We start from the raw sequence: 26,664 nt of genomic DNA, 5'->3' as shown, positions 1-26,664 counted from the left end.
CATTAGATATTTCTGATTTACACAATTAGTATTGAGCTAAATTCTGTAAGATAAAGTAATGTGCTACTGCAGTCATTTGTTGCATGCTGCGTTAACACTGTAGCTGCAAATACCTTTCTCTTTTGCATTATTGCTGTAAACCTAACATATTCTGGTGCTTTATAGCACCAACTTCAAAGGCTGTAAAGCACTGAAGAGACAGGAGCGGGACTTCTTTCTGTAAAATGTTTGACAAATAATTTGCCAATCCACTCAAACTTTTGCATGATATTTCCATTTGCAGAGGTAACATGGTTGGTTGGCAACCATATAAAAAAGACGTTTCCTGCAGTGCATGTCCAGCCGGGTTTAAGTGCTTTGATAAACTTTGCAGTAAGTATTCCTTTATATAATAATTGGAATTAAGTATTGTTCGAATGATGCTGCTTCCTCTGTTATTTAGTGCATCTGATGTCTAGCTTTCTGTGGCCTTCGTAGAAAAGGAGTACTTAATTCTAGGGTTGCGGATTCTGATTGGATGTATTCCTGGAGGTTCAATCGTGTGACATTTGATCACGTGACATTTGATCATGTGACAGTTATAGCGCTGGCCCCCGATCGACCAGCAGGGTCATGAGCAGAGGTTATGGGTGCATTGGGATTCCCACTCCGCCGCATTTATGATGGTGGAGCAGGTCTAAGGAATTTTGGTCCCAATAAATCTTTCCTTATCATTTTTTCCAGTCCAGGATGCGTGACTGTTGGGCAAAATTCCTCTGACTGCTTGTTTTGAGCCTTGTTGAGGCTTGAGTACTAACATACAGGGTTGGATTTTGCCAATGGGGAGTTTTTGGAGGCGGGACTCCCACTTGTTGGGTTTCAGACCCGCCTCCATCGACTTCTGGCCAATCCACACTATTTTCCCTTGATTGACCTTGTTAAGCCCGCCCAGCGGGCTTAGCCGGCCAATTAAGGGAAAGCCGGTGACAGAGAACATCAGCGTATGATGTTTTATCTGTCAAAAATTTTTGACAGATGAATTGTCATTGTTTGACAGCTCTGTGAAGCTGTCAAACACTGACATTCTCTGTTGTTTGATGAGTCCTTGTAAGCTGAGCAGAAATCAGATGGCTGTTGCATCGGAGAATGCGGCAGCCATCTGTCATCTCTGCCGGTGAGATGCTTGTTCCCCAACTGTTGAAGCTTGCAGGAAGAAACAAAGGTAAGTAAACATTTTCTTGTTTTTTCCCTTTTTTCGCTGAAATGTTAATGAAGCCTCTCCTGCACTGTGGCCCATGGCTCCCCTCCCTCCTACAGTCACTGGAGACCAGGCCACATTTGAAGGACACAGCGCCTGCTTCCCCTCACCCCACTCTTACCGATTCAAATGGCAGTCCTGATCATGATCACGAATCTCGCAGTCTGGTTAGTTAGAGTTAGAGTTAAAATTCTCAGAATTCAAAGCAGGCAGGGAATTCCCTCGTGGCTGGTCCCACTTCACATCGGAAGTAGTACAGCGACGGGGTCACAGGGAAGGCAGAGGGGGCTGTGGTGTGCGGGGGCAATGTTCTGCGAACGCAAAGTGAACTCTCCTTTGGGGTTGCTAGCAGCAGTGTGCGGGAGAACAAGCCTCAATTCCGGGAGACTTCTGGACAATCTGAGAGGGTTGACAACCCTAATAGGGAAACAGCAACAAGAAGACGAAGTGACACCAGAAACACACCTGAAATCTGCCCAGCAACACCAATTATCATGGAATTTGCTGAGCATCTGCCAGCCACCATTTTCACCACACAACACTTGGAATACAAGGAAAAATCTGCAAAAGTTAATTTCTCTCCTCAGAACATTGAGTTCTGGACACTAGACATAATGGGCAGGAGTTTTCATTAGGTTGTGTTGTTCTTTTTCGGCACAATTCACCTAAAATTGGCCAAACCAGCCCAAAAGATTGAGGAATTTCAAGCGCAAGTTGCGTCCGGTGCAAATCGAGTTTCTGCCATCTTTTGCGCTAGTTTAACAAACTTCACGCTCGAATCCGGCCCCGCCCACAAAACTGGCCACTCCCCCCCAGATCGAATGAATCACCATTGGGAATTTCCGCGAATTGCGCCCGTTTGTGGGCCTTCGAGGAAGCTCTTAAAATTAAGATATTTTTAGGTGCAAGGCAGTTTTTAAAAGCTTTTTTAAAAAATTTACTAAGAAACTCACTACTGTACACCAATGTAACTAGAAATGTTTCTGTATAGTTTTTTAAGGCCATTTTCAGTGATTTAAAATCCAGTTACTCACAGGTGGTGGACTAGACACTCTGATTAAAAATGCTAATTTTTTGTGATAAACTCATTTTCAGCTGTATCGATAAAAGTGCACCAGGTTACCACTCTTAAATATATCAAGGAATATTTTTTAATTCATTTTTTTTCTAAGTTGCATTCTTTTGAGCTGGTTCATAGAAGATTTTACGTTTGGTGATATGCAAATGAGTTTGAGTGGAAACTTGAGCAAGAAATTCACTTTGCAAAAGTAACGCAATTTTGAGCGCAATTTGTGCCCGGCTCACAAACGGAAACTTTTGGCCAATTTATTTTAAAACATTAACTGTACGACTAAAGTTTAAACACTAGGAAAAATCTCAAAAGTGGGTGCAAAACTTATTTTCAGACAATTTCTGGAATTCTAGAATTAACTTGTCATTTATCTTGCCCACCCACCCACAACTCTATAATCATCACAGGTACACATGGATGATAAAAAACAGATTGAAAATACAGAACATTTAAAAAGGTTTCTTTTTCATAATTTTTTTATATTCCTACATAAAAACGATTATAAAAACTGGGTACAAGAATAAATACAAAATATACTAAACCATAATAAGGGGCCAGAGACACTGGGGGTAATTTGAACCTAAGCCACCCGGGAAACTGATGGGATCGAGTTGGCCACTTGTTTACACCCCACCCAATTTTACTCTCCACTGAAGTCAATAGAGATTAAAATCGGGCGGTGTGTAAAACAGGCGCCCAACCCGATCCTGTTGGCTTCCTGCTGGGCAGGTTAGGTTAAAATTGTCCCCACAAAATCTAAATCTGTAGCAGCTAAGCAAAAGCTGGAAAAGGGGCAGAGAGAGAAAAGGAAAAAGAGAGACTGCACTGGAATAATTATAACCCCTGAGTATCATCCATGGCTCAGTTGGCAGCACCCTCACCTCTGAATCAATAGGTTGTGGGTTCAAGTCCCACTCCAGAGACTTGAGCATGAAAATCTAGGCTGACACTCCAGTGCAGTACTGAGGGAGAGCTGTACAGTTAGAGTTGTCATTTTTTGGACCGGTGGACATCAAAATAGACATATTGGGCTGGATTTTCATTGAGGAGGCGGGTAGGAGGCGGGACTACAAATTCCGGGGTTTTAGTCCCACCTCCAACAAGTTGTAGCCAACCCATGCGATTTTGGCTTGATTGACCTTGTTGAGCCCGCCCAGCGAGCTCGAGGCCTACACTCCAAAGAAAAAAGGGGAAGAGGGCAGGTACTGGCAGTCGGCCAAGAAAGAAAATGGCTGCCCGACACCTGCCCTTTAAGTAGCGCCGCTGCGGCTGCAAAAATGCCACCCTGACCCTGTCGGACATATCGTTCGGTGATAGGTCAAGGGGTGCAACTCAAGTTTGAAGCCGGGGTGCGAGCGCGGCGCTGTGCACAGCGATGACGTCATCGGCGGCAGCGCAGCGCATGGGGCGCTACTGGCTACTGCTGCCACTAACCTCCCACTGTCAACCCGCCTCCACGCGAGTCTTCCAGGTGTCAGGTCTGACAGCGCAGAACTGACCCGACACCAAGTGACGGGGGAGACAATTTAGATCATTAAATGGCTTGTTAACAGCCAATTTAATGCCATTTTGAGGCTACCTTGCAATTTAACGTTCTCCCCCATGGGTTACCCACTGCTCGGGGAACACGCCAGCTCACCCTGGCGTGAGTTGACTCTGCTTTGATGTATCTGATAAGCTGACAGCTTACAGCTGCACAAGTGGTGTAAAGGATGCCTTGTTGCAGATGTTCAGTTTCAGAGCTCAGAAACTGTTGGTTACTGCATTTGTAATACATATAGAGATTTCTTTAGCTTGTAAGTGTTTAGAGGCAACTGTATGTCCAGTGCCACCTCACTGGAACAACCTCTCTCACCATTGACAGATCGCTTCTGTCATCTCACCTGCAGCTGCCATCTATTGCAGCAACATCGGTGTCCTAGAAACTATCTCACCTTGCTCCTCTGATTCCTTCCATGCTCAGCCCCAACACCAGCAGCACCAACAACAACACCAACCTTCTCCGCCATCACCTGATGCTGCACAGGACACAGGGCATCAGCCCCTGACAACATTGTTGCCCGGGAGGCCAGCGATGGCATCACCATGGCCAGATTTACTTCACTTGACGCTGTTAACCCTGGCTGCCACATGATGTGCCAGATTGGCACCATTCCACACCAGCACCGTAAAGCATCCCTTTAATGTCCAAGCCATTCCATTCACATTCATCACTGTAGAGGGGGGAGGGGGGGGGTGGTGTTGTATCTCAATATTCACTGGAACTCAGTAAGACACTTCTCAAGGTGTGCACAGATCTGTCCGATAAGGTGAAGTAGTGAAAATATAGATTTCACTGTATGACAAGACATTACCAGAAACTTCACATGAACATTGGCTAAACCTCGCAAGTGCCCACCCTTGTGTGTTGTTAGTTGGTATGATTGGACTAGGATGAGGGTGAGTGTGAAGGGTGGCTAGTGAGATGGGGATGTGATAATATAGATAGAGAGGGATGGGTGGTGGTGCAAGGATGTGCAAGAGTAGGGTAGGGAAGGCAGGGTGATGGGGATGTGTTGAGTGGCACAGCAGGGTGAGTTTGAGTGTGGCTTTGCAGTAACGTTTCGTGATCCACTGAGATCATTGAAAGGTTGGCGCCACTGCAGTCAGGCCCTCCTATGCAATGTGCAACCAGACTGTGTAAGCATATGGAGGGAGTCATGGGAGAGCCTGGATGCAGTCTGGGGGAGAGAGAGAGAGAAACACAAACTGAGAGAGAGAGAAACACAAACTGGGGGAGAGAGAGAAACACAAACTGGCGGAGAGAGAGAGAAATACAAACTAGGGGAGAGAGAGAGAGAAATACAAACTGGGAGAGAGAGAGAGAGAGCGAACCAAAACTGGGGGAGAGAGAGAAACACAAACTGGGGGAGAGAGAGAGAAACACAAACAAGGGAGAGAGAAACACAAACTGGGAGAGAGAGAGAGAAACACAAACTGGGGAGAGAGAGAGAAATACAAACTGGGAGAGGAAGAGAAAAACACAAACTGGAGAGAGAGAGAGAGAGAGAAACACAAACTGGGAGAGAGAGAGAAATACAAACTGGGGGAGAGAGAGAGAGAAATACAAACTGGGAGAGAGAGAGAGAGAAACACAAACTGGGGGGAGAGAGAGAGAGAAACACAAACTGGGGGGAGAGAGAGAGAAATACAAACTGGGGGAGAGAGAGAGAGAGAAACACAAACTGGGGGGAGAGAGAGAGAAACACAAACTGGGGGGAGAGAGAGAGAGAGAAATACAAACTGGGGGAGAGAGAGAGAAATACAAACTGGGAGAGAGAGAGAGAAACACAAACTGGGGGGAGAGAGAGAGAAATACACACTGGGGGAGAGAGAGAAATACAAACTGGGAGAGAGAGAGAGAGAGAGAGAGAAACACAAACTGGAGAGAGAGAAACACAAACAAGGGAGAGAGAGAGAAATACAAACTGGGAGAGAGAGAGAGAGAAACACAAACTGGGGGAGAGAGAGAGGAACACAAACTGGAGAGAGAGAGAGAGAGAGAGAAACACAAACTGGGGAGAGAGAGAGAAACACAAACTGGGGAAAGAGAGAGAAACACCAACTGGGGAGAGAGAGAGAGAAACACAGACAAGGGAGAGAGCGAGAAACACAAACTGGGGGAGAGAGAGAGAAACACAAACTGGGGGAGAGAGAGAGAGAAACACAAACTGGGGAGAGAGAGAAACACAAACTGGGGAGAGAGAGAGAGAGAAACACAAACTGGGGAGAGAGAGAGAGAAACACAAACTGAGGGAGAGAGAGATAAACACAAACTGAGGGAGAGGGTGAGAGAGAAACACAAACTGGAGGAGAGAAAGAGAAACAGAAACTGGGGAGAGAGAGAAACAGACTGAGGGAGAGACAGAGAGAGAGAGAGAAACACAAAATGGGGAGAGAGACAGAGAGAAAAACACAAACGGGGGGAAAGAGAGAAACACAAACTGGGGGAGAGAGGGAAATAGAAACGGCGAGAGAGAGAGAAACACAAACTGGGGAGAGAGAGAGAAACACAAACTTGGGGAGAGAGAGAGAGAAACACAAACTGGGGAGAGTGAGAGAGAAACACAAACTGGGGAGAGAGAGAGAGAAACACAAACAGAGAGAGAGAGAAACAGAAACTGGGAGAGAGAGAGAGAAATACAAACTGGGGGAGAGAGAGAGAAATACAAACTGGGGGAGGGAGAGAGAGAAACACAAACTGGGGAGGGGGAGAGAGAGAGAGAGAGAGAAACACAAACTGGGAGAGGAAGAGAGAAACACAAACTGGGGGAGAGAGAGAGAGAGAGAAACACAAACTGGGGGAGAGAGAGAAACACAAACTGGGGGAGAGAGAGAAACACAAACAAGGGAGAGAGAGAGAAATACAAACTGGGGGAGAGAGAGAGAGAAACACAAACTGGGGAGAGAGAGAGAAACACAAACAAGGGCGAGAGAGAGAAACACAAACTGGGGGAGGGAGAGAGAAATACAAACTGGGGAAGAGAGAGAGAAATACAAACTGGGAGTGAGACAGAGAGAAACACAAACTGGTGGGAGAGAGAGAGAAATACAAACTGGGGGAGATAGACAAATACAAACTGGGAGAGAGAGAGAGAGAAATACAAACTGGGGGGAGAGAGAGAAACACAAACTGGGGAGAGAGAGAGAGAAATACAAACTGGGGGAGAGAGGGAAATACACAAACTGGGGAGAGAGAGAAACACAAACTGTGGGAGAGAGAGAGAGAAACACAAATTGGGCGAGAGAGAGAGAAACACAAACTGAGGGAGAGAGAGAAACACAAACTGTGGGAGAGAGAGAGAAACACAAATTGGGTGAGAGAGAGAGAAACACAAACTGGGGAGAGAGAGAAACAGACTGAGGGAGAGAGAGAGAGAAACACAAACTGGGGGGGAGAGAGAGAGAAACAAACTGGGGGGAGAGAGAGAGAGAAACACAAACAAGGGAGAGAGAGAGAAATACAAACTGGGGGAGAGAGAGAAATACAAACTGGGAGAGAGAGAGAGAAACACAAACTGGGGGGAGAGAGAGAGAAACACAAACTGGGGAGAGAGAGAGAGAGAAACACAAACTGGGTAGAGAGAGAGAGAGAAACACAAACAAGGGAGAGAGAGAGAAACAAACTGGGGGGAGAGAGAGAGAAACACAAACTGGGGGAGAGAGAGAGAGAAACACAAACTGGGAGAGAGAGAAAGAAACAACAAACTGGGGGAGAGAGAGAGAAACAACAACTGGGGAGAGAGAGAAACACAAACTGGGGGACAGAGAGAGAAACACAAACTGGGGAGTGAGAGAGAGAAACACAAACTGGGGAGAGAGAGAGAGAAACACAAACTGGGGGTGAGAGAGAGAAACACAAACTGGGGAGAGAGAGAGAGAAACACAAACTGGGGAGAGAAAGAGAAACACAAACTGGGGGTGAGAGAGAGAAACACAAACTGGGGAGAGAGAGAGGGGGAGAGACACAAACTGGGGAGAGAGAGAGAGAAATACAAACTGGGGAGAGAGAGAAAAAAACACAAACTGGGGAGAGAGAGAGAAACACAAACTGGGGAGAGAGAGAGAAATACAAACTGGGGGGAGAGAGAGAAACACAAACTAGGGAGGGAGAGAGAGAAACACAAACTGGGGAGGGGGAGAGAGGGAGGGAGACACAAATTGGGGGGGGGAGAGAGAGAGAGAGAGAAACACAAACTGGGAGAGGAAGAGAGAAACACAAACTGGGGGAGAGAGAGAGAAACACAAACTGGGGGAGAGAGAGAAACACAAACTGGGAGAGAGAGAGAAACACAAACAAGGGAGAGAGAGAGAAATACAAACTGGGAGAGAGAAACAAACTGGGGGGAGAGAGAGAAATACAAACTGGGGAGAGAGAGCAATACAAACTGGGAGAGAGAGAGAGAAAAACAAACTGGGGAGAGAGAGAGAGAAACACAAACTGGGGAGAGAGAGAGAGAAACACAAACAAGGGTGAGAGAGAGAAACACAAACTGGGGGAGGGAGAGAGAAATACAAACTGGGGGAGAGAGAGAGAAATACAAACTGGGAGAGAGAGAGAGAGAAATACAAACTGGGAGTGAGACAGAGAGAAACACAAACTGGGGAGAGAGAGAGAAATACAAACTGGGGGAGAGAGGGAAAAACACAAACTGGGGAGAGAGAGAAACACAAATTGGGCGACAGAGAGAGAAACACAAACTGGGGAGTGAGAGAGAGAAACACAAACTGGGGAGAGAGAGAGAGAAACACAAACTGGGGAGAGAAAGAGAAACACAAACTGGGGGTGAGAGAGAGAAACACAAACTGGGGAGAGAGAGAGAGAGAGAGGGAGAGACACAAACTGGGGAGAGAGAGAGAGAAATACAAACTGGGGAGAGAGAGAAAAAAACACAAACTGGGGAGAGAGAGAGAAACACAAACTGGGGAGAGAGAGAGAAATACAAACTGGGGGGAGAGAGAGAAACACAAACTAGGGAGGGAGAGAGAGAAACACAAACTGGGGAGGGGGAGAGAGGGAGGGAGACACAAATTGGGGGGGGAGAGAGAGAGAGAGAAACACAAACTGGGAGAGGAAGAGAGAAACACAAACTGGGAGAGAGAGAGAGAAACACAAACTGGGGAGAGAGAGAAACACAAACTGGGGGGCGAGAGAGAAATACAAACTGGGAGAGAGAAACACAAACTGGGGGGAGAGAGAGAAATACAAACTGGGGAGAGAGAGCAATACAAACTGGGAGAGAGAGAGAGAAAAACAAACTGGGGAGAGAGAGAGAGAGAAACACAAACTGTGGGAGAGAGAGAGAAACACAAATTGGGCGAGAGAGAGAGAAACACAAACTGAGGGAGAGAGAGAAACACAAACTGTGGGAGAGAGAGAGAAACACAAATTGGGTGAGAGAGAGAGAAACACAAACTGGGGAGAGAGAGAAACAGACTGAGGGAGAGAGAGAGAGAGAAACACAAACTGGGGGGGAGAGAGAGAGAGAGAGAAACACAAACTGGGGAGAGAGAGAGAAACACAAAAGGGAGAGAGAGAGAAACACAAACTGGGGGGAGAGAGAGAAATACATACTGGGGGAGGGAGAGAAATACAAACTGGGAGAGAGAGAGAGAAACACAAACTGGGGGGAGAGAGAGAGAACACAAACTGGGGGGGGAGAGAGAAACACAAACTGGGAGAGAGAGAGAGCGAAACACAAACTGGGGGGAGAGAGAGAGAGAGAGAAACACAAACTGGGAGAGAGAGAGAGAGAAACACAAACTGGGTAGAGAGAGAGAGAGAAACACAAACTGGGGGAGAGAGAGAGAAACAACAACTGGGGAGAGAGAGAAACACAAACTGGGGACAGAGAGAGAAATACAAACTGGGGGAGAGAGAGAGAGAAACACAAACTGGGGAGTGAGAGAGAGAAACACAAACTGGGGAGAGAGAGAGAGAAACACAAACTGGGGGTGAGAGAGAGAGAAACACAAACTGGGGAGAGAGAGAGAGAGAAACGCAAACTGGGGAAAGAGAAACACAAACTGGGGGTGAGAGAGAGAAACACAAACTGGGGAGAGAGAGAGAGAGGGAGAGACACAAACTGGGGAGAGAGAGAGAGAAATACAAACTGGGGAGAGAGAGAGAAACACAAACTGGGGAGAGAGAGAGAAATACAAACTGGGGGGAGAGAGAGAAATACAAACTGGGGGGAGAGAGAGAAACACAAACTAGGGAGGGAGAGAGAGAGAAAAAACAAACTGGGGAGAGAGAGAAACACAAACTGGGGAGGGAGAGAGAAACACAAACTGGGGGGAGAGAGAGAGAAACACAAACTGGGGAGGGAGAGAGCGAAACACAAACGGGGGAGGGAGAGAGAGAAACACAAACTGGGGAGAGAGAGAGAAACACAAACTGGTGAGAGAGAGAGAGAAACAAACTGGGGGGGAGAGAGAAATACAAACTGGGGAGAGAGAGAAACACAAACAGGGAGAGAGAGAGAGGGAAGCACAAACTGGGGGAGGGAGAGAGAGAGAAACACAAACTGGGGGGGAGAGAGAGAAACACAAACTGGGGAGAGAGAGAGAAACACAAACTGGAGGAGGGGAACAGAAACACAAACTGGGGGGGAGAGAGAGAAACACAATCTGGGAGAGAGAGAGAAACACCAACTGAGGGAGAGAGTGAGAGTGAAACACAAACTGGAGGAGAGAGAGAGAAACACAAATTGGGCGAGAGAGAGAGAAACACAAACTGAGGGAGAGAGAGAAACACAAACTGTGGGAGAGAGAGAGAAACACAAATTGGGTGAGAGAGAGAGAAACACAAACTGGGGAGAGAGAGAAACAGACTGAGGGAGAGAGAGAGAGAAACACAAACTGGGGGAGAGAGAAATAGAAACGGCGAGAGAGAGAGAAACACAAACTGGGGAGAGAGAGAGAGAAATACAAACTGGGGAGAGAGAGAGAAACACAAACTGGGGAGAGAGAGCGAGAGAGAGAAACACAAACTGGAGAGAGAGAGAGAAATACAAACTGGAGAGCGAGAGAGAAACACAATCTGGGGGGAGAGAGAGAGAAACACAAACTGGGGAGAGAGAGAAACAGACTGAGGGAGAGAGAGAGAGAAACACAAACTGGGGGAGAGAGAAATAGAAACGGCGAGAGAGAGAGAAACACAAACTTGGGAGAGTGAGAGAGAAACACAAACTGGGGAGAGAGAGAGAGAAATACAAACTGGGGAGAGAGAGAGAGAGAGAAACACAAACTGGGGAGAGAGAGCGAGAGAGAGAAACACAAACTGGAGAGAGAGAGAGAAATACAAACTGGAGAGCGAGAGAGAAACACAATCTGGGGGGAGAGAGAGAGAAACACAAACTGGGGAGAGAGAGAGAGAAACACAAACTGGGGGTGGGAGAGAGAGAAACACAAACTGGGGAGGGAGAGAGAGAAACACAAACTGGGGGAGAGAGAGAGAAATACAAACTGGGGGAGAGAGAGTGAAACACAAACTGGGGAGAGAGAGAGAAACACAAACTGGGGGAGAGAGAGAGAAACACAAACTGGGGAGGGAGAGAGCGAAACACAAACTGGGGAGGGAGAGAGCGAAACACAAACTGGGGAGAGAGAGAGAAACACATAGTGGAGGAGAGGAACAGAAACACAAACTGGGGGGGGAGAGAGAGAAGCACAATCTGGGACAGAGAGAGAAACAGAAACTGAGGGAGAGAGAGAGAGAGAAACTCAAACTGGAGGAGAGGGAGAGAAACACAAACTGGGAGAGAGAGAGAAACACAAACTGGGGAGACAGAGAGGGAGAAACAAAAACTGGGAGAGAGAGAGAGAGAGCGCAACGCAAACTGGGGAGAGAGGGAAAGAGAAACACAAACTGGGGAGAGAGAAACACAAACTGGGGAGAGAGAGAAACACAAACTGTGGGAGAGAGAGAGCGAAACACAAATTGGGGGAGAGAGAGAGAAACAAACTGAGGGGGAGAGAGAGAAACACAAATTGGTGAGAGAGAGAGAGAGAGAGAGAGAGAAACACAAATTGAGGGAGAGAGAGAGAGAGAGAGAAACACAAACTGTGGGAGAGAGAGAGAGAAACACAAACTGTGGGAGAGCGAGAGAAACACAAATTGAGGGAGAGAGAGAAACAGACTGAGGGAGAGAGAGAGAGAAACACAAACTGAGGGAAAGAGAGAGAGAAGCAAAAACTGGGGAGGGAGAGAGAGAGAAACACAAACTGGGGAGAGATAGAGAAACACAAACTGGGGGTGAGAGAGAGAGAGAAACACAAACTGGGGAGAGAGAGAAGCACAAACTGGGGAGGGAGAGAGAGAGAAACACAAACTGAGGGAGAGAGAGAGAAAAACACAAGCTGAGGGAGAGAGAGAGAAACACAAACTGAGGGAAAGAGAGAGAGAAGCACAAACTGGAGAGAGAGAGAGAGAAACACAAACTGGGGAGGGAGAGAGAGAGAAACACAAACTGGGGGAGAGAGAGAGAAACACAAACTGGGGAGGGAGAGAGAGAGAAACACAAACTGTGGAGAGAGAGAGAGAAACACAAACTGGGGAGAGAGAGAGAGAAACACAAACTGAGGGGAGAGAGAGAGAGAATCACAAACTGGGGAGAGAGAGAGAGAAACACAAACTGAGGGGAGAGAGAGAGAGAGAAACACAAACTGGGGAGGGAGAGAGAGAGAAACACAAACTGAGGGGAGAGAGAGAGAGAGAGAAACACAAACTGGGGAGAGAGAGAGAGAAACACAAACTGGGGAGGGAGAGAGAGAGAAACACAAACTGGGGAGAGAGAGAGAGAGAAACACAAACCGAGGGGAGAGAGAGAGAGAGAAACACAAACTGGGGAGAGTGAGAGAGAAACACAAACTGGGGAGAGAGAGAGAGAGAAACACAAACTGGGGGGAGAGAGAGAGAGAGAAACACAAACTGAGGGGAGAGAGAGAGAGAGAATCACAAACTGGGGAGAGAAAGTGAGAAACACAAACTGAGGGGAGAGAGAGAGAGAGAAACACAAACTGGGGAGGGAGAGAGAGAGAAACACAAACTGAGGGGAGAGAGATAAAAAAACACAAACTGAGGGGAGAGAGAGAGAATCACAAACTGGGGAGGGAGAGAGAGAGAAACACAAACCGAGGGGAGAGAGAGAGAGAAACACAAACTGGGGAGAGTGAGAGAGAAACACAAACTGGGGAGAGTGAGAGAGAAACACAAACTGGGGAGAGAGAGAGAGAAACACAAACTGGGGGGAGAGAGAGAGAGAAACACAAACTGAGGGGAGGGAGAGAGAGAGAAACACAAACTGGAGAGAGAGAGAGAAACACAAACTGGGGAGGGAGAGAGAGAGAAACACAAACTGGGGAGGGAGAGAGAGAGAAACACAAACCGAGGGGAGAGAGAGAGAGAAACACAAACTGGGGAGAGTGAGAGAGAAACACAAACTGGGGAGAGAGAGAGAGAGAAACACAAACTGGGGGGAGAGAGAGAGAGAGAGAAACACAAACTGAGGGGAGAGAGAGAGAGAGAATCACAAACTGGGGAGAGAGAGTGAGAAACACAAACTGAGGGGAGAGAGAGAGAGAGAGAATCACAAACTGGGGGAGAGAGAGAGAAACACAAACTGGGGGGAGAGAGAGAGAAACACAAACTGGGGAGAGAGAGAGAGAGAAACACAAACCGAGGGGAGAGAGAGAGAGAAACACAAACTGAGGGGAGAGAGAGAGAGAATCACAAACTGGGGAGAGTAGAGAAACACAAACTGAGGGAAAGAGAGGGAGAGAAACACAAACTGAGGGAGCGAGAGAAACACAAACTGAGGGAGAGAGAGAAACACAAACTGAGAGAGAGAGGGAGAAACAAACTGGGGGGGAGAGAGAGAGGGAAACATAAACTCAGGAGAGAGAGAAACAAAAACTGAGGAAAAGCAAAACACAAACTGAGGGAAAGAGAGAGAGAAACACAAACTGAGGGGAGAGAGAGAGAGAAACAAACTGGGGGAGAGAGGGAGAAACACAAACTGGGGGGAGAGAAAGAGAGAGAAACACAAACTGAGGGGAGAGAGGGAGAAACACAAACTGAGGGAGAGAGAGAGAGAAACACAAACTGAGGGGAGAGAGAGAAACTCAAACTGAGGGGAGAGAGAGAGAGAAACACAAACTGGGAGAGAGAGGGAGAGAAACACAAACTGAGGGGAGAGAGAGAGAAACAAACTGAGGGGAGAGAGAGAGAGAAACACAAACTGGGGGCGAGAGGGAGATACACAAACTGAGTGGAGAGTGAGAGAGAGAAACACAAACTGAGGGGAGAGAGAGAGAGAAACACAAACTGGGGGGAGAGAGAGAGAAACACAAACTGGGAGAGAGAGGGAGAGAAACACAAACTGGGGGGAGAGAGAGAGAAACACAAACTGGGAGAGAGAGGGAGAGAAACACAAACTGAGGGGGAGAGAGAGAAACACAAACTGGCGGGAGGGAGAAACACAAACTGAGGGAGAGAGAGAAACACAAACGGGGGGAGAGAGAGAAATACAAACTGAGGAGAGAGAGAGAGAGAGAAACACAAACTGAGCGAGAGAGGGAGAGAGAAACACAAACTGGGGGGAGAGAGAGAGAAATACAAACTGGGGGAGAGAGAGAGAGAGAGAGAGAAACACAAACTGGGGGGAGAGAGAAATATAAACTGAGGGGAGAGAGAGAAACACAAACTGAGAGAGAGAGAGAGAGAGAAACACAAACTGGGGGGGAGAGAGAAACACAAACTGGGGGAGAGAGAGAAAAAGAAAGGCAGGAGAGAGCAAAATACAAACTGGGGGAGAGAGAGAAACGCAAATTGAGAGAGAGGGGGAGAAACAAACTGGGGGAGAGAGAGAGAAAGACAAACTGGGGGAGAGAGAGAGAGAAACACAAACTGGGGGAGAGAGAGAGAGAGAAACACAAACTGGGGGAGGGAGAGAGAGAGAAACACAAACTGGGGGAGAGAGAGAAACACAAAGACGGGAGAGAGCGAAATATAAACTGGGGGAGAGAAACGCAAACTGGGGGGAGAGAGAGAGGGAAACATAAACTCAGGAGAGAGAGAAACACAAACTGAGGGAGAGAGAGTAACGCAAACTGGGGGGAGAGAGAGAGAGAGAGGGAAACATAAACTCAGGAGAGAGAGAGAAACACAAACTGAGGGAAAGCGAAACACAAACTGAGGGAAAGAGAGAGAGAGAAACACAAACAGGCGAGAGAGAGGGAGAAACACAAACTGCAGCTAGGGAGTGTTCATTTCTGCCTGTGATGTGTGCTGTTGTACAGGAAACTCTTTGGTATCTGGCACTGACGGGACCGGCGTGTTGCCGGTTGATCAAAAATTCTGGATGACGGAGAGGGTTATCTACCAAGGATATTTTTTACAAAGAAAAATTTAAAAAATCAAGAAATGTGCAGTATACAGTAATTGGGTACTCACCTACAGAATGTTGTGTTAAATGGATGGTGAAAGATGCTTGATTAAGTACAGTACTGCCAGTCGAGGGTAATGCAATGACTACCAGCAGCGTGGGAGACACACAGTACCCCTGTAAAATGGCGGATCAGAAGAGACTACCGGCAGCACAGGAGAGCCAGACTCCTGTTATTGAGATGTTCGGACTTCCGACAGCGCCAAGAAACCGAGTAGTGGCAGTTTGGAGAACTACACCTACTGACTAACTCGGCCACCACGGGAGACTCGGACTCGGACTTGGACTCGGCAACATTGCCGGTTATTGAGGTGTTGTTTTCGGAGCGAGAATTTTGCCAGTTAATAGAGAATTCCAGATATTTAGGTGCCGTTTAAACGAGAGTTTCCTGTATAATGTTTTTTATTCTGGAAGTCAGGCAGCTTTGGTGCATCTCTCTGAGGACTGAGCCTCACCTCCCTGAAGCTGGGTGGTGGGGTGTGGGAGTCAGTTTGGTTTTGGTTTTATTTATTGATTTTAGCACCTGCTGTCTATTGTAAAAAGTCATAAAATTGTATGAAAACTTTAGTTGGAAGTTACTTGCCTCAATGATGTTTTTGTTCAATCTGGTATTTACTTGATGTTTCTCATTGCGATCAATACTGTAGAAACAGCACAGAAGTAGTTTTTATTCAAACATTACTTATCCTTAAATCTTTCTATTATTTTGTGTCATTTCTTTGATTTATAAATTAGGTTATTCTCATTCATCTCACTATGAAACAAAAGTCAAATATTTTATTTGGGGCATGGTAATACTTAAGGTAAATGCGACAACGTATGCAAACTGTGGGCAAATGTCACGTGATTAAGCATCACTTGAGCAGTGTCACGTGATTGAATGCCATGTGATCAAATGTCACATGATCAAATCTCCAAGAATACATCAAACTGGAGTGGGTAACCCTGGCATATAGAGAGGAGCTTCCTGGTGTGAAGGCTGACTCGAATAGTCTGCAATCGAACCTTTTTCATATCCTCATCCTGCTGCTTCCTTGTTCTTGTTCAGTTGATTAATATAATTTATTTGATGTCTAAGATAGCCAGAGAATTTGGAGAGAGACTTCACAAATTTCTGCCACAGTAACATCTATTGGCCGAGTCTGTAACTACTTTGCGAAAGTTGACATGAGAAAACTGAATGAAAAATCTTAATGCAGCAATATACAATGGTAAATGTTGATAGAAAAGCACACGACAAATTGTGATAATGGCTTGTGGACAGAAAGTGTGCACCCTTTGCAAGATTTTCAATAATATATAGATAGAAGATTGTTTATGCGTCTCAGCTTGAGACTTTTTATCAAATGTCTCATCAACATGCCTCCACTTTTATATTGTGCTGCCAACAGGGGAAGCTCTTTCTGTATGTGTGAGAGAGAATGCAACAGAGAGATTCTGTTAAAGTTTCGTTCCATTAACTACGAATAGCTAAAAGATCTAGGCCTAGAATTTCAGTATAGCCAGTTTTGGGGCGCTAACCTTAGCGCCCGCCCGAAGTTAGCGCTCGCCCCAAAGTAGCGCCCCGTTGCCGGAAATTCAGTGGCTTCGCCCTAAGAGGTTGTTGGAGCGCTAAAAGAGGCGTTCCACTACTATCTTTAGGCGCTAAGCCGGCAGTCCAGAGGGATAGCGCCCAGGCGGGGCGCAGCGCGGGTGCGGTCATTTTTTGACTGACAGCAGACCCCGTGGCGCCGACCAGCTCTTAAAGGGGGAAGGGACGAATTGGTCTGCTGCCACGCCCTGCACACTGCAGCCTTGCAAAGAGGCCTCAACACTGCTGCTCAGCCCCAGGGAGTCATGGCAACGCCAGAGAAGGCCCGTGAGCGTGCCCTGCGCTTCTCAGAGGGTGATCTGGACATAATGGTCACAGCTCTGGAGCAGAGGCGCAGGATCTTGTTCCCAGAGAGTGGGAGGAATCCGAACCACCACGACTACACCAGAGCCTGGAAGCAGATCGCCCAGAGGGTGACGTTCACCGGCGATGCCCCCAGGACCCACAAACAATGTCGTAAAAAATACAATGACCTGACCAGGATTGTCAGGGTGAGTACCCTTTCCAGTCTCCTCCTCATTCTTGCATGTACACCTGACATGATGGGCAAAGGGAGCTGAAAGTCCTAATGGCCAGCCCTCAGCCAGCAGCATTGGGACAGTCATGAGCATCAATTGGCCATTCTGCACTCTACACTCTGGCCCAGCTATTCCACCATGGGAGGCAGTGCACACGACATCAGGGCTACACTCTGGCCAAGCTATTCCACCATGGGAGGCAGTGCACACGACATCAGGGCTACACTCTGGCCAAGCTATTCCACCATGGGAGGCAGTGCACACTACATCAGGGCTACACTCTGGCCCAGCTATTCCACCATGGGAGGCAGTGCACATGACATCAGGGCTACACTCTGGCCAAGCTATTCCACCATGGGAGGCAGTGCACACGACATCAGGGCTACACTCTGGCCAAGCTATTCCACCATGGGAGGCAGTGCACACTACATCAGGGCTACACTGCGCACTTACAGCCCGTCCTTTCTCTTGCAGGCTAAAGTTGCGTATAATCGCCAGGCCCGTGCCAGGGCCAGGGGAGGCCGCGCAAAGCTGCAGAAGCTCACTCGGCTGGAGGAGCGCGTGTGTGTGCTCATGGGAGCCCGTCTGATCGTGCGCACAGCGTGCGGAGTAGCCGACCCTCCACTGCCTGGCAATGGTAAGGACCTCGCCTTTTGGCCCTCTCGCGTCGCACTTGCGCATCCGAGCTACCTCCTTTGCCACTGTCCCACCAATGCGCTGAATGCCACCAGTCCTAACTCCCTCGCTGACGCCGTCTCCTCACTCTGAAGCTACTCTTGTGCATTCCTGCTTTCAGCTGGTGACGACCAGGACCCTGAAGCTGCCAGTGACAGCCCCTCCGAGCAGGAGGAGGAGGAGGAGGAGCAAGCCGGACCATCGGGGGAACACTCAGGTCCCGCCGGAGAGGACGAAAGGCTTGACACGTCCTCACTGGACGAGTGCCTGGAGGAACTGTCGCAGGGGAATGCAGCTTCTGGGACCAGTGGCGTCCAGCCACCCAGGAGCCGTGCGCGTGGCCCGCGGCCTTCCCCCCAAAGGGGGCAAGGATCAGAGGGGAGTGCTGCTGATCGGCACACTCGCCGCCACCAACGTGGCAAGGTTCCCCTAGTTCGGCCCCCTCCTCCCCAGCGGGAGAGTCGCGACTCCAGTCCGGACACCTTCACCTCGGAGGAGGTGCGGAAGCTGGATAAGATGGCCGAGGATTCGGACCGGCGCCACACGGAGCTCATGAGCGTGGTGGGGCGCATGCCTGAGGCCATCGAGTCGCTGGCGACCAGTGTGCGCGAGTTCGGGGCAGCAACTGCTGCGAGTGGCCGCATGCTGACTGATGCCGTCAAGACCCTGGCGGGTGTGATGCGGGCGCACACCAGGACAACAGGGGCACTCACTGCTGCCACACGCGCTGTCTCAGGCAGGCATCGCCAGGGCAGCCGCCGCGCTGGAGCATCCCAGCGAGCCGCCCCTCGGCTGATTGTTGCGGATCCTGCAGTGCGGGCCCGGCCGAGTGCCAGCGCGCCACAGCACCAGCCAGCCCATCCCAGACGCCAGCTGGCCCACATTGCGCCATCCGTCGCCGCCATTCCCCCACTGGGGCGTCAAGGGCAAGCGGCTGGAGCTGATGTTGGCCAGGCTCAGGTGCGCCACTCAGCAGACGGCCCCTCGAGGCCCAAAGGCCGTGTAGGCCGCCCCCCAGCGGCATCTGGCGGAAGGACATCTGAGCCTCAGGCGCCTTCCCCCAGCCTCGCAGCAGCCACTGGGCAGAGCTTGCGAAGGAGCAGCAGGCCGGGCAGGGGAGGCAAAAGGCTGGGCAAGGTCTCGCCCTCGCGGGCCACTCAGTAGAGGGTGTGGCCAGCTTTCGTTTTATATGGCGGTGGCCATCTTTCTTTTGCCCATGGTTGTTTGGTTCGTGGGCTTTTTTTTTGCGTTAGGCCGAGGTTGAGGCCCGGGTTGTACAAATGTGGAGTGACTCCTCCCCAGTTTGTGGGAGTGAGTCATTTGTTGGGCTTTTTGTTGGGCCCGTTGATTGTTTTTGGGGATTCATGTGGGAAGGGGTTTTCATTTTTGTGTAATAAAAATTTATCTTTATTCATAGAGTCTCCATGGTTGTTCTTGTTAGTGTTTGTTGGCTTCGCCGGCTGAGGGCTTGCGGAGCGGCTGCATTCATCTTCCCTCATGGCCCCAAGGCATTCCCTGACAGGGGGCTTAGAAGTACCGTGTAATAAGGTGGCGTCGCGCGGCCCTTGGCCCTGGTCGCTCCCTCCTGGGAACGTACTCCTGCTCCTCCTCCTGCTCCTCCTGCTCCTCCTCCTGAGGTGCTGCTCCAACGTCAGGTGGCAGTGCCTGAGTCCTGCGGATAGCCAGGTTGTGTAGCATGCAGCAAACTACCACAAATTGGGAGACCCGGTCCGGCGAATACTGCAGTGCTCCTTCGGAGCGATCAAGGCAGCGGAACCGCTGCTTGAGGACCCCAATAGTTTGCTCGATGATGTTGCGGGTGGTTTGATGGCTCTCATTGTAGGCCTCTTCAGCAGCGGTCCTGGGCGCGCGGAGCGGGGTCATGAGCCAGGTACACAAAGGATAGCCTTTGTCCCCGAGTAGCCATCCTCTTGGGGGAGGCTGTGCCTCGAACATGTCATGCACAGTACTCTGCCGCAGGATAAAGGCATCGTGGCTGCTGCCTGGGAAGCTGGCATTGACAGCCATGCTGCGCTGCTTGTGGTCACACACCAGCTGCACATTCAGAGAATGGTAGCCCTTCCTGTTGCGATACTGCTCGCCATGCTCCAGAGGGGCCCGCAAAGCCACATGCGTACAGTCAATGGCGCCCTGCACCAAGGGGAAGTCCCCGAGTCTGGCAAATCCCAATGCGCGCTGATGCTGGCTCTCCAGGGCCATGGGGAAGGAGATGAATTGGCTTCTCCTTCTGAACAGTGCTTCGGTCACCTGGCGGATGCAGCGATGTGCGCCGTACTGGGAGATGTTGGTTATGTCCCCAGCAGCGGATTGGAAGGAGCCGGTGGCATAGAAGTTCAATGCCACCGTCACCTTCACTTCCACCGACAGAGACGTCCTGCACCTGAGCTTTGGCCGCAGATCTCTGCGAAGCAGGTGGCAGATCTCTGCAATCACCTCCTTTCGGAATCGGAGCCTTCTAACACATCGCGCGGCACTCATGTTTAGGTAGGAGCGCTGCTGGCGGTATAGCCTGACTGGGTAAGGCCTACGTGGCCGACGCCTGTAGCCCCCTCTGCCTCTAGCCAGGGCTGCCCCTCTCACAATGCATCTGCGAGCCCTACGGACATGGCGCTGCAGCTCCGCGTTGGCACCCCATGCAACCCCCATCAAATCCTGGCAAACACTCAAATTTCCAAAAGGCCACTTGCAGCGCTCTGGCCTGAGTCCAAAAATACCTGAGCTGTTGCTGCTTGAAACCAGTTAGCTATCCTCCTTGTTGTGTGTCCAGAAATGCGTTGCACTAGAGTGTTTGCTGAAAAATGGCTGGCCTTTATACTGGAGGGCACGTCCCCTTTAATTTGCGCCCCCCGGGGCTGCGTGGTTGTGTTGCGTTCCTTTTTTCAAACGCTCCGGCCGCCAGCCGCACAATGGGGCGGTCCGACTGAAGTTTGGAATCGGGGCGGCCAAAGGGCGTTGCACGAGGATGTGACGTCATTTTCTGCGCGCGCATCCGGGCGGGCACTAAACTTTGCGCCGGCGCTAACGGCCAACTTAATGTGGGGCGAGGCGCAAACTGCGCTGCGCCCGGGCGCTACACGCATAGCGCCCGGAAATCACTTCTCTTAAGGCGCTAACTGCTGGCGCAAGCAACTGAAAATCTAGCCCCCAGCGCTTTGTGGTTAACTTCTTTTAAAAATGAAACCACCATAGAGTCATGGGGAAGAATTTCATGTGGTTTGCGCCACCACAAGTTAGCACCGCACGCTAAAATGCCGTTGACAGCTGTAATGACAGCTGATGCCGGTTCCAGCACCACGCGCCATATCAGTGCTGCCGGTAGCGCTGCCGCTGAATGCGATCGCCAGCGACCTCGCCATCATGGAGATCGTGACGTCAGTGAGTGTGCAACGATCACTGGACGTCCGATCTCCCAACTTTGTTATAGCCACTTACCTTAACAGCAGCGCAGAACAATGACAGGGAGAGCTGGCGTCTACCAGCAGGAAGCAGGCTGTAGCAGCGAGATTTAAAGGCACCATCCCCAGTCAGCTGCAACTAACAAGGCTCTCCAGTTTCAGTGCCTGTTTGCTACTTCCTGCAACAGGAACAGCTTTCTTTCGTTATTTCAAGCTTTTTTGGTGACAGGGAGTGTTGATTCAAGTGCAGAAGTCTCACAACAATTCCTCACAGTCATGGGAACTGCGGGATTACCTCAGGAGGACAAGGAGGATGAAGATGAGGAGGAGGATGAGGAGGAGGTGGACGAACAGGAGGGAAGGGCAGAGGCAGCAAGACAATCAGCCTTCTGGATGGGCAGTCTATGACTGGCTCATCAGACTCCGATTCACATAAATGAAACCCCAGATCCCCGTAGCTCACCACATCCCCATCATACAATCCCTGTCTCATGCCATATAAGGCAGAAGTTACCATGGAAACCAGCATATATTTGGCCCCGCCAGAAATTTCTGGCCCTGCAAAAGCGTAATTGCTGACTTTCACTTCCCCAACCCAGGAATTATGGGGCTTATGCTAAGCCATGACTGAGCAGGTGAATAACTTTTCACTACAAATTTCACTTGAACCACTATTTCAAATCGATTACAAGGCTGCCTTGTTCCTATTTTTCACAGGTACTAAAAAAAAGACACCACCACGAAAGATGCGAACTTGGCATTGTGCTATATTTTATTCTGACACTTGTATTGTCAATAAGTTTGTACTGTGTATAAGATTGTATCAGGCACGAACGTATGGTTGAATTTCATTTTATTAGGTTTTCTCAATGAGGGATTTTTTTTCCAACACTTTACTTGAAAAAAACTATCAGTGAGAAATGTACTGGTCATAAAAAGGAAGGCAAATTTTAAACTCTATGGAACAAAAAAGGAAAAGGATGTTTGACTCCTAAACCTGTTCCTTTATCTGTGTGAATTGATTGAGGTTTCATAATAATTGTATTTTGATGCCAATGAATATATTTCCACTCAACCCTGATTGCTAACTGGCTGTGTGTATATTCTATCATTTACCATTTCTGTATCTAATATCCTCTGTCATAATGTAACAGTTTTAAAGATGTGTGGCCCCCTGCAATACATTTGCAAACTTACAACGTCTGCCTTTAAAGGGATTGGGTGGTACAGCGAATTAACAGATATGGGCCGATGTTCTGTGTGTGTGCTGTTAGCAGTGAGCCTCACCCTTGATATTCAATCCATTAAAATTAATCAGTTGAAAATCATGGGCAACATGCCCACTATTTCCCAGTCTATGTGGCTGAAGGATGAGGCTCACATTGGCAGCAGGAACACAGGAAAAGGGCCCTATTGTCTTTTCTTGGCATTTATAATTTTCTGTAATGTTATATTCAGCATTTTTATCAACAATAAAGAGCCCGGGAACCAGCCGCTTACTATGATGACTTGAAGTATTAATTAGATATTCAAAAAAAGGATCATTATGTATGCTCCCAAACATTTATTGTGAGAAGATCACTCCTTATAACACCTGAGGGCCCAGGTATTGTTCCATTCCATTTGCACCTCAAAGCACTGGAGAGGTACCACCAACGCTGCCTCCGCAAGATCCTGCAAATCCATTGGCAGGATAGGCACACCAACGTCAGTGTTCTCGCTCAGGCCAACATCCCCAGCATCGAAGCTTTGACCACGCTCGATCAGCTCCGATGGATGTGTCACATTGTCCGCATGCCCGATACGAGACTCCCAAAACAAGCACACTACTCGGAGCTCCGACATGGCAAGAGAGCCCCAGATGGGCAGAGGAAACGCTTCAAGGACATCCTCAAAGCCTCCTTGAAAAAGTGCAACATCCCCACCGACGCTTGGGAATCCCTGGCCCAAGACCGTACAAAGTGGAGAAGCATCCGGGAAGGCGCCAAATACCTCGAGTCTCTTCGCCGGGAGCAAGCGGAAGCCAAGCACAAACAGCGGAAGAAGCGCACGTCAACCCAAGCACCCCACCCACCCGCCCCTTCAACCACCGTCTGTCCCACCTGTGACAGAGACTGTAGGACCTGCATTGGACTCATCCGTCACCTGCGAACTCATTTTTAATGTGGAAGCAAGTCATCCTCGGTTCCGAGGGACTGCCTAAGAAGAAGAAGATTGGGGTGGAGTGCTTTAGTTAAAGCATGCAGATGGCAATCCCACATCAAAGAGTTGACTTCCTCACAAAACTGTGATTTACAGCTCGGTGGACTGAGCCCCAATCTCATCAATTTAAAAGGGCCACTCCTGGGTGCCACTCTGTTTTCCCTCGGCACAGGGTAATCTATGTAGAATGAACTTTCTCTTTCAATGAAATACAGAGGAATGCCTCCACATCTCTGTAATTCAAGCCCGGTTAACAAAATTGTGGAATCATGAGGCTTTCAAGTGTGGTATTTCTGAGAAAACAATTTTTGTTAGAGGTTTCTTCATTATGGAGCAAAAAAGGTAATCTCCTGTTTTTAGTTAAAGATGCATTTCATCCCACTGCTATAACAGTGGAAACTTTACTCTGTTGTTGGCTGACCTGGGAATGCTTTACAATCAGACTGACTGTAAGAGGTGGTAAATGTTGCATTTTTGGTAACAGTATCCTCATCTCAATAAGGATAAATTACCCCCAAAAATAGTTCTACATATCTAGTTTATATCATTCCTCACCAATCTGTGCATTGAGGATTAGTCCATCCCACTCCCGGCATGGGGCATAGCGTCTATATTGCCTTGACACAATGTGCAAACATGTAGGAGACTCAGTCCTGTGCATAACAGACATGTTAAACTTTTCATCGTCATTTTTTTAGAACTGGTTGAGCTCACAGGCAAAGTGAAAATTGTAGCCAGCTTGCTCTTTTGCTGATTTTTCGGCAGGTCTGGATTGGGTCGAGGCAGAAAATTGCTCAGGAATGTGCTCTGCTGCATTCTCACCTCCTGCTGCATCCTTCCCAGTCTTGAAATTAAGTGCAGATGAAGTGCTGACGTCCTCCGACGCATTCCCTTCCGCTTGCTTCTTTAGAACACTGGGTGCAAGGGTCACCTGACTCTCAGAGTCATGCATTACACAGGCTCAAAAGGTGAGCAGAATTTTTTTTTAAATAACAAATGCTGTTTAACAGGCAGCACAAAGGCTGCTATACCCTGCACTACAACAGGCCTGTAAGGCCCCCAAATTATGCCACAACAAAACTTCTCTCCCATATTCAAATGAACCTGAAGCCAAAGATTAGCTGGGTTCAGGGGCACATCTCTTTGGTGGGCAGAAGTCCTGAACCTCAGCCCTCAGGAGATACACCTCAATTGCAGGAAAGCAGAAGATCCAGGCTGGTATCTCTTGTAACGGTTCCTCTCTTTTTTCCCCTAATTCTTTTCACATGCTCTTTGTGTTTTTCTTTTGACTTCCTCTCTCTCTCTTTCTATTTCTCTGTGTCTTATTTTGTATATGGCTCACACATATATTTCTCATGGTGGTGTGTGGATTGCTTTGTTTATGCCCGAGTGTTTTTCTACTATCTCTCTATCACTCTTCCTGTAAGTCTGCCCTTTGCTCTCTATCTTTCTCAATTGTTCTGTGTAGTTCTCAGAAATGTTCCTTCACTGATATCCGTTTTTATGCCTTCCCTTTGTTAAAGCCCTGGGTGGAAGCTGGGTATCAGATTGGACGGCGACCAGTAGTCCAGGAGCTGGTCCAGTGCATGTGGTTGGGAGACAGTTGAGAAGGGTGTTTGAGTTAGGTATTCTGCATTTTATAAAGGTCAGTGAAAGCTCTGGGCCTGTGCAACTGCACAGCTGGGAGGTATTGTGCTGAGCTGGGTTATCACTCACTCAAGGAGTATTGGGTAACCGTCTTCTCTACATTCTGGCAATGTTTCTTTTTTTCCATTAGTGTGGCAAAAGGAACCTAGGAATGTAGGAATATAGGAAGGAGAATAGGCCATTCAGCCCCTCAAGCCTGTTTCGCCATTCAGTTAGATCTTGGCTGATCTGTATCTTAACTCCATCTACCCGCCTTGGTTCCCTTGCCTAACAAAAATCTATCAATCTCAGTTTTGAAATTTTCAATTGACCCCCAGTCTCAACAGCTTTTTGGGGGAGAGAGTTCCAGATTTCCACTACCCTTTGTGTGAATAAGTGCTTTCTGACATCACCCCTGAACGGCCTAGCTGTAATGTTAAGGTTGTGCCCCTTTGTTCTGGACTCCCCCACCAGAGGGAATAGTTTCTCTCTATCTACCCTATCGAATCCTTTAATTTCCTTTAAACACTTCAATTAGATTACCCCTTAATCTATCTGTATATATAAATTTTTGGTCAGACAAAAATTGTTCAGACAGTATACAAAAAAGGTTCAAAAAATGGCAACATTCCGCTCATTAGCGTTGAGTGACGTGATGGTTGACCAATCGTACAGGGGATTAACCTGATGGTTGACCAATCGGTGTGTCACGGGGGGCGTTTCATTGCGTGTGTGGGCGGGCCTAATCCTTCTGAGCTGAGGTGAGTGGCCGCCATCTTGATTCCTAACTATTGATTTATTTTCCCCACTTTCTGTGTGTTTATTTTGAAATATAGATTTCCAGCAAAACAAAAGTTGGTTTTAAAAGAAAAAAAAATCCTTTTGCAAAGGGGACTCAGGCTTTCCCCCCCTCGGCGGTGGATGAGCTGCCTGCAGGCCTCAGGCCTCGAAGCCTCGGCCTCTCCTCGCCAGCCACGCCCGAGCTAGGCACCGCCCACCCCGCGATCGTCGCCATCTTGGTAAAGGCTGGCGGGGCGGGACTGAGCCGAGCGTAGCCTTCGCCGCCATCTTGGTAAAGGCTGGCGGGCGGGAGACAGTGCGCGCGTGAACGTCGGCGGCGGCCCGGAGCGCGACCTGAGCTAAGGTGAGTCCGGCCGGGCCTCACGCGCTAGGCCGTGCACCGGCCGGCCCTGAGGCGCTGATCCACACACGTGGCTTCAGGTCACCGCATCCGGGCTCTGAGGAAAGGGAGAGAGAGAGGGGGAGGGAGGGAGAGAGAGGAAATCAGGGAGAGGCAGGGGGAGGGAGAGGAGAGGGGGGGGAGGGAGAGGAGAAAGGGGG

At 48.8% G+C, this 26,664-nt stretch overlaps 1 protein-coding gene across 1 annotated transcript in view; it reads left to right on the top strand.

The window, feature by feature from the left end:
• LOC147105227 (peptidase inhibitor 16-like) overlaps positions 1–26,664 on the top strand; it is a 78,094-nt gene that overhangs the window by 13,966 nt on the left and 37,464 nt on the right. The window contains exon 4 of the mRNA XM_086011377.1: positions 284–372. Coding sequence (XP_085867503.1) covers positions 284–372 — 89 coding nt within the window. The remainder of the gene's footprint in view (positions 1–283; positions 373–26,664) is intronic.

Source organism: Somniosus microcephalus, chromosome 18, assembly GCF_052327205.1.
Source record: "Somniosus microcephalus isolate GS21.2 chromosome 18, FLI_Smic_1.0, whole genome shotgun sequence".
In the NCBI taxonomy this organism is placed as follows: Eukaryota; Metazoa; Chordata; class Chondrichthyes; order Squaliformes; family Somniosidae; genus Somniosus; species Somniosus microcephalus.
This window is presented reverse-complemented; position numbering and strand designations above follow the sequence as displayed.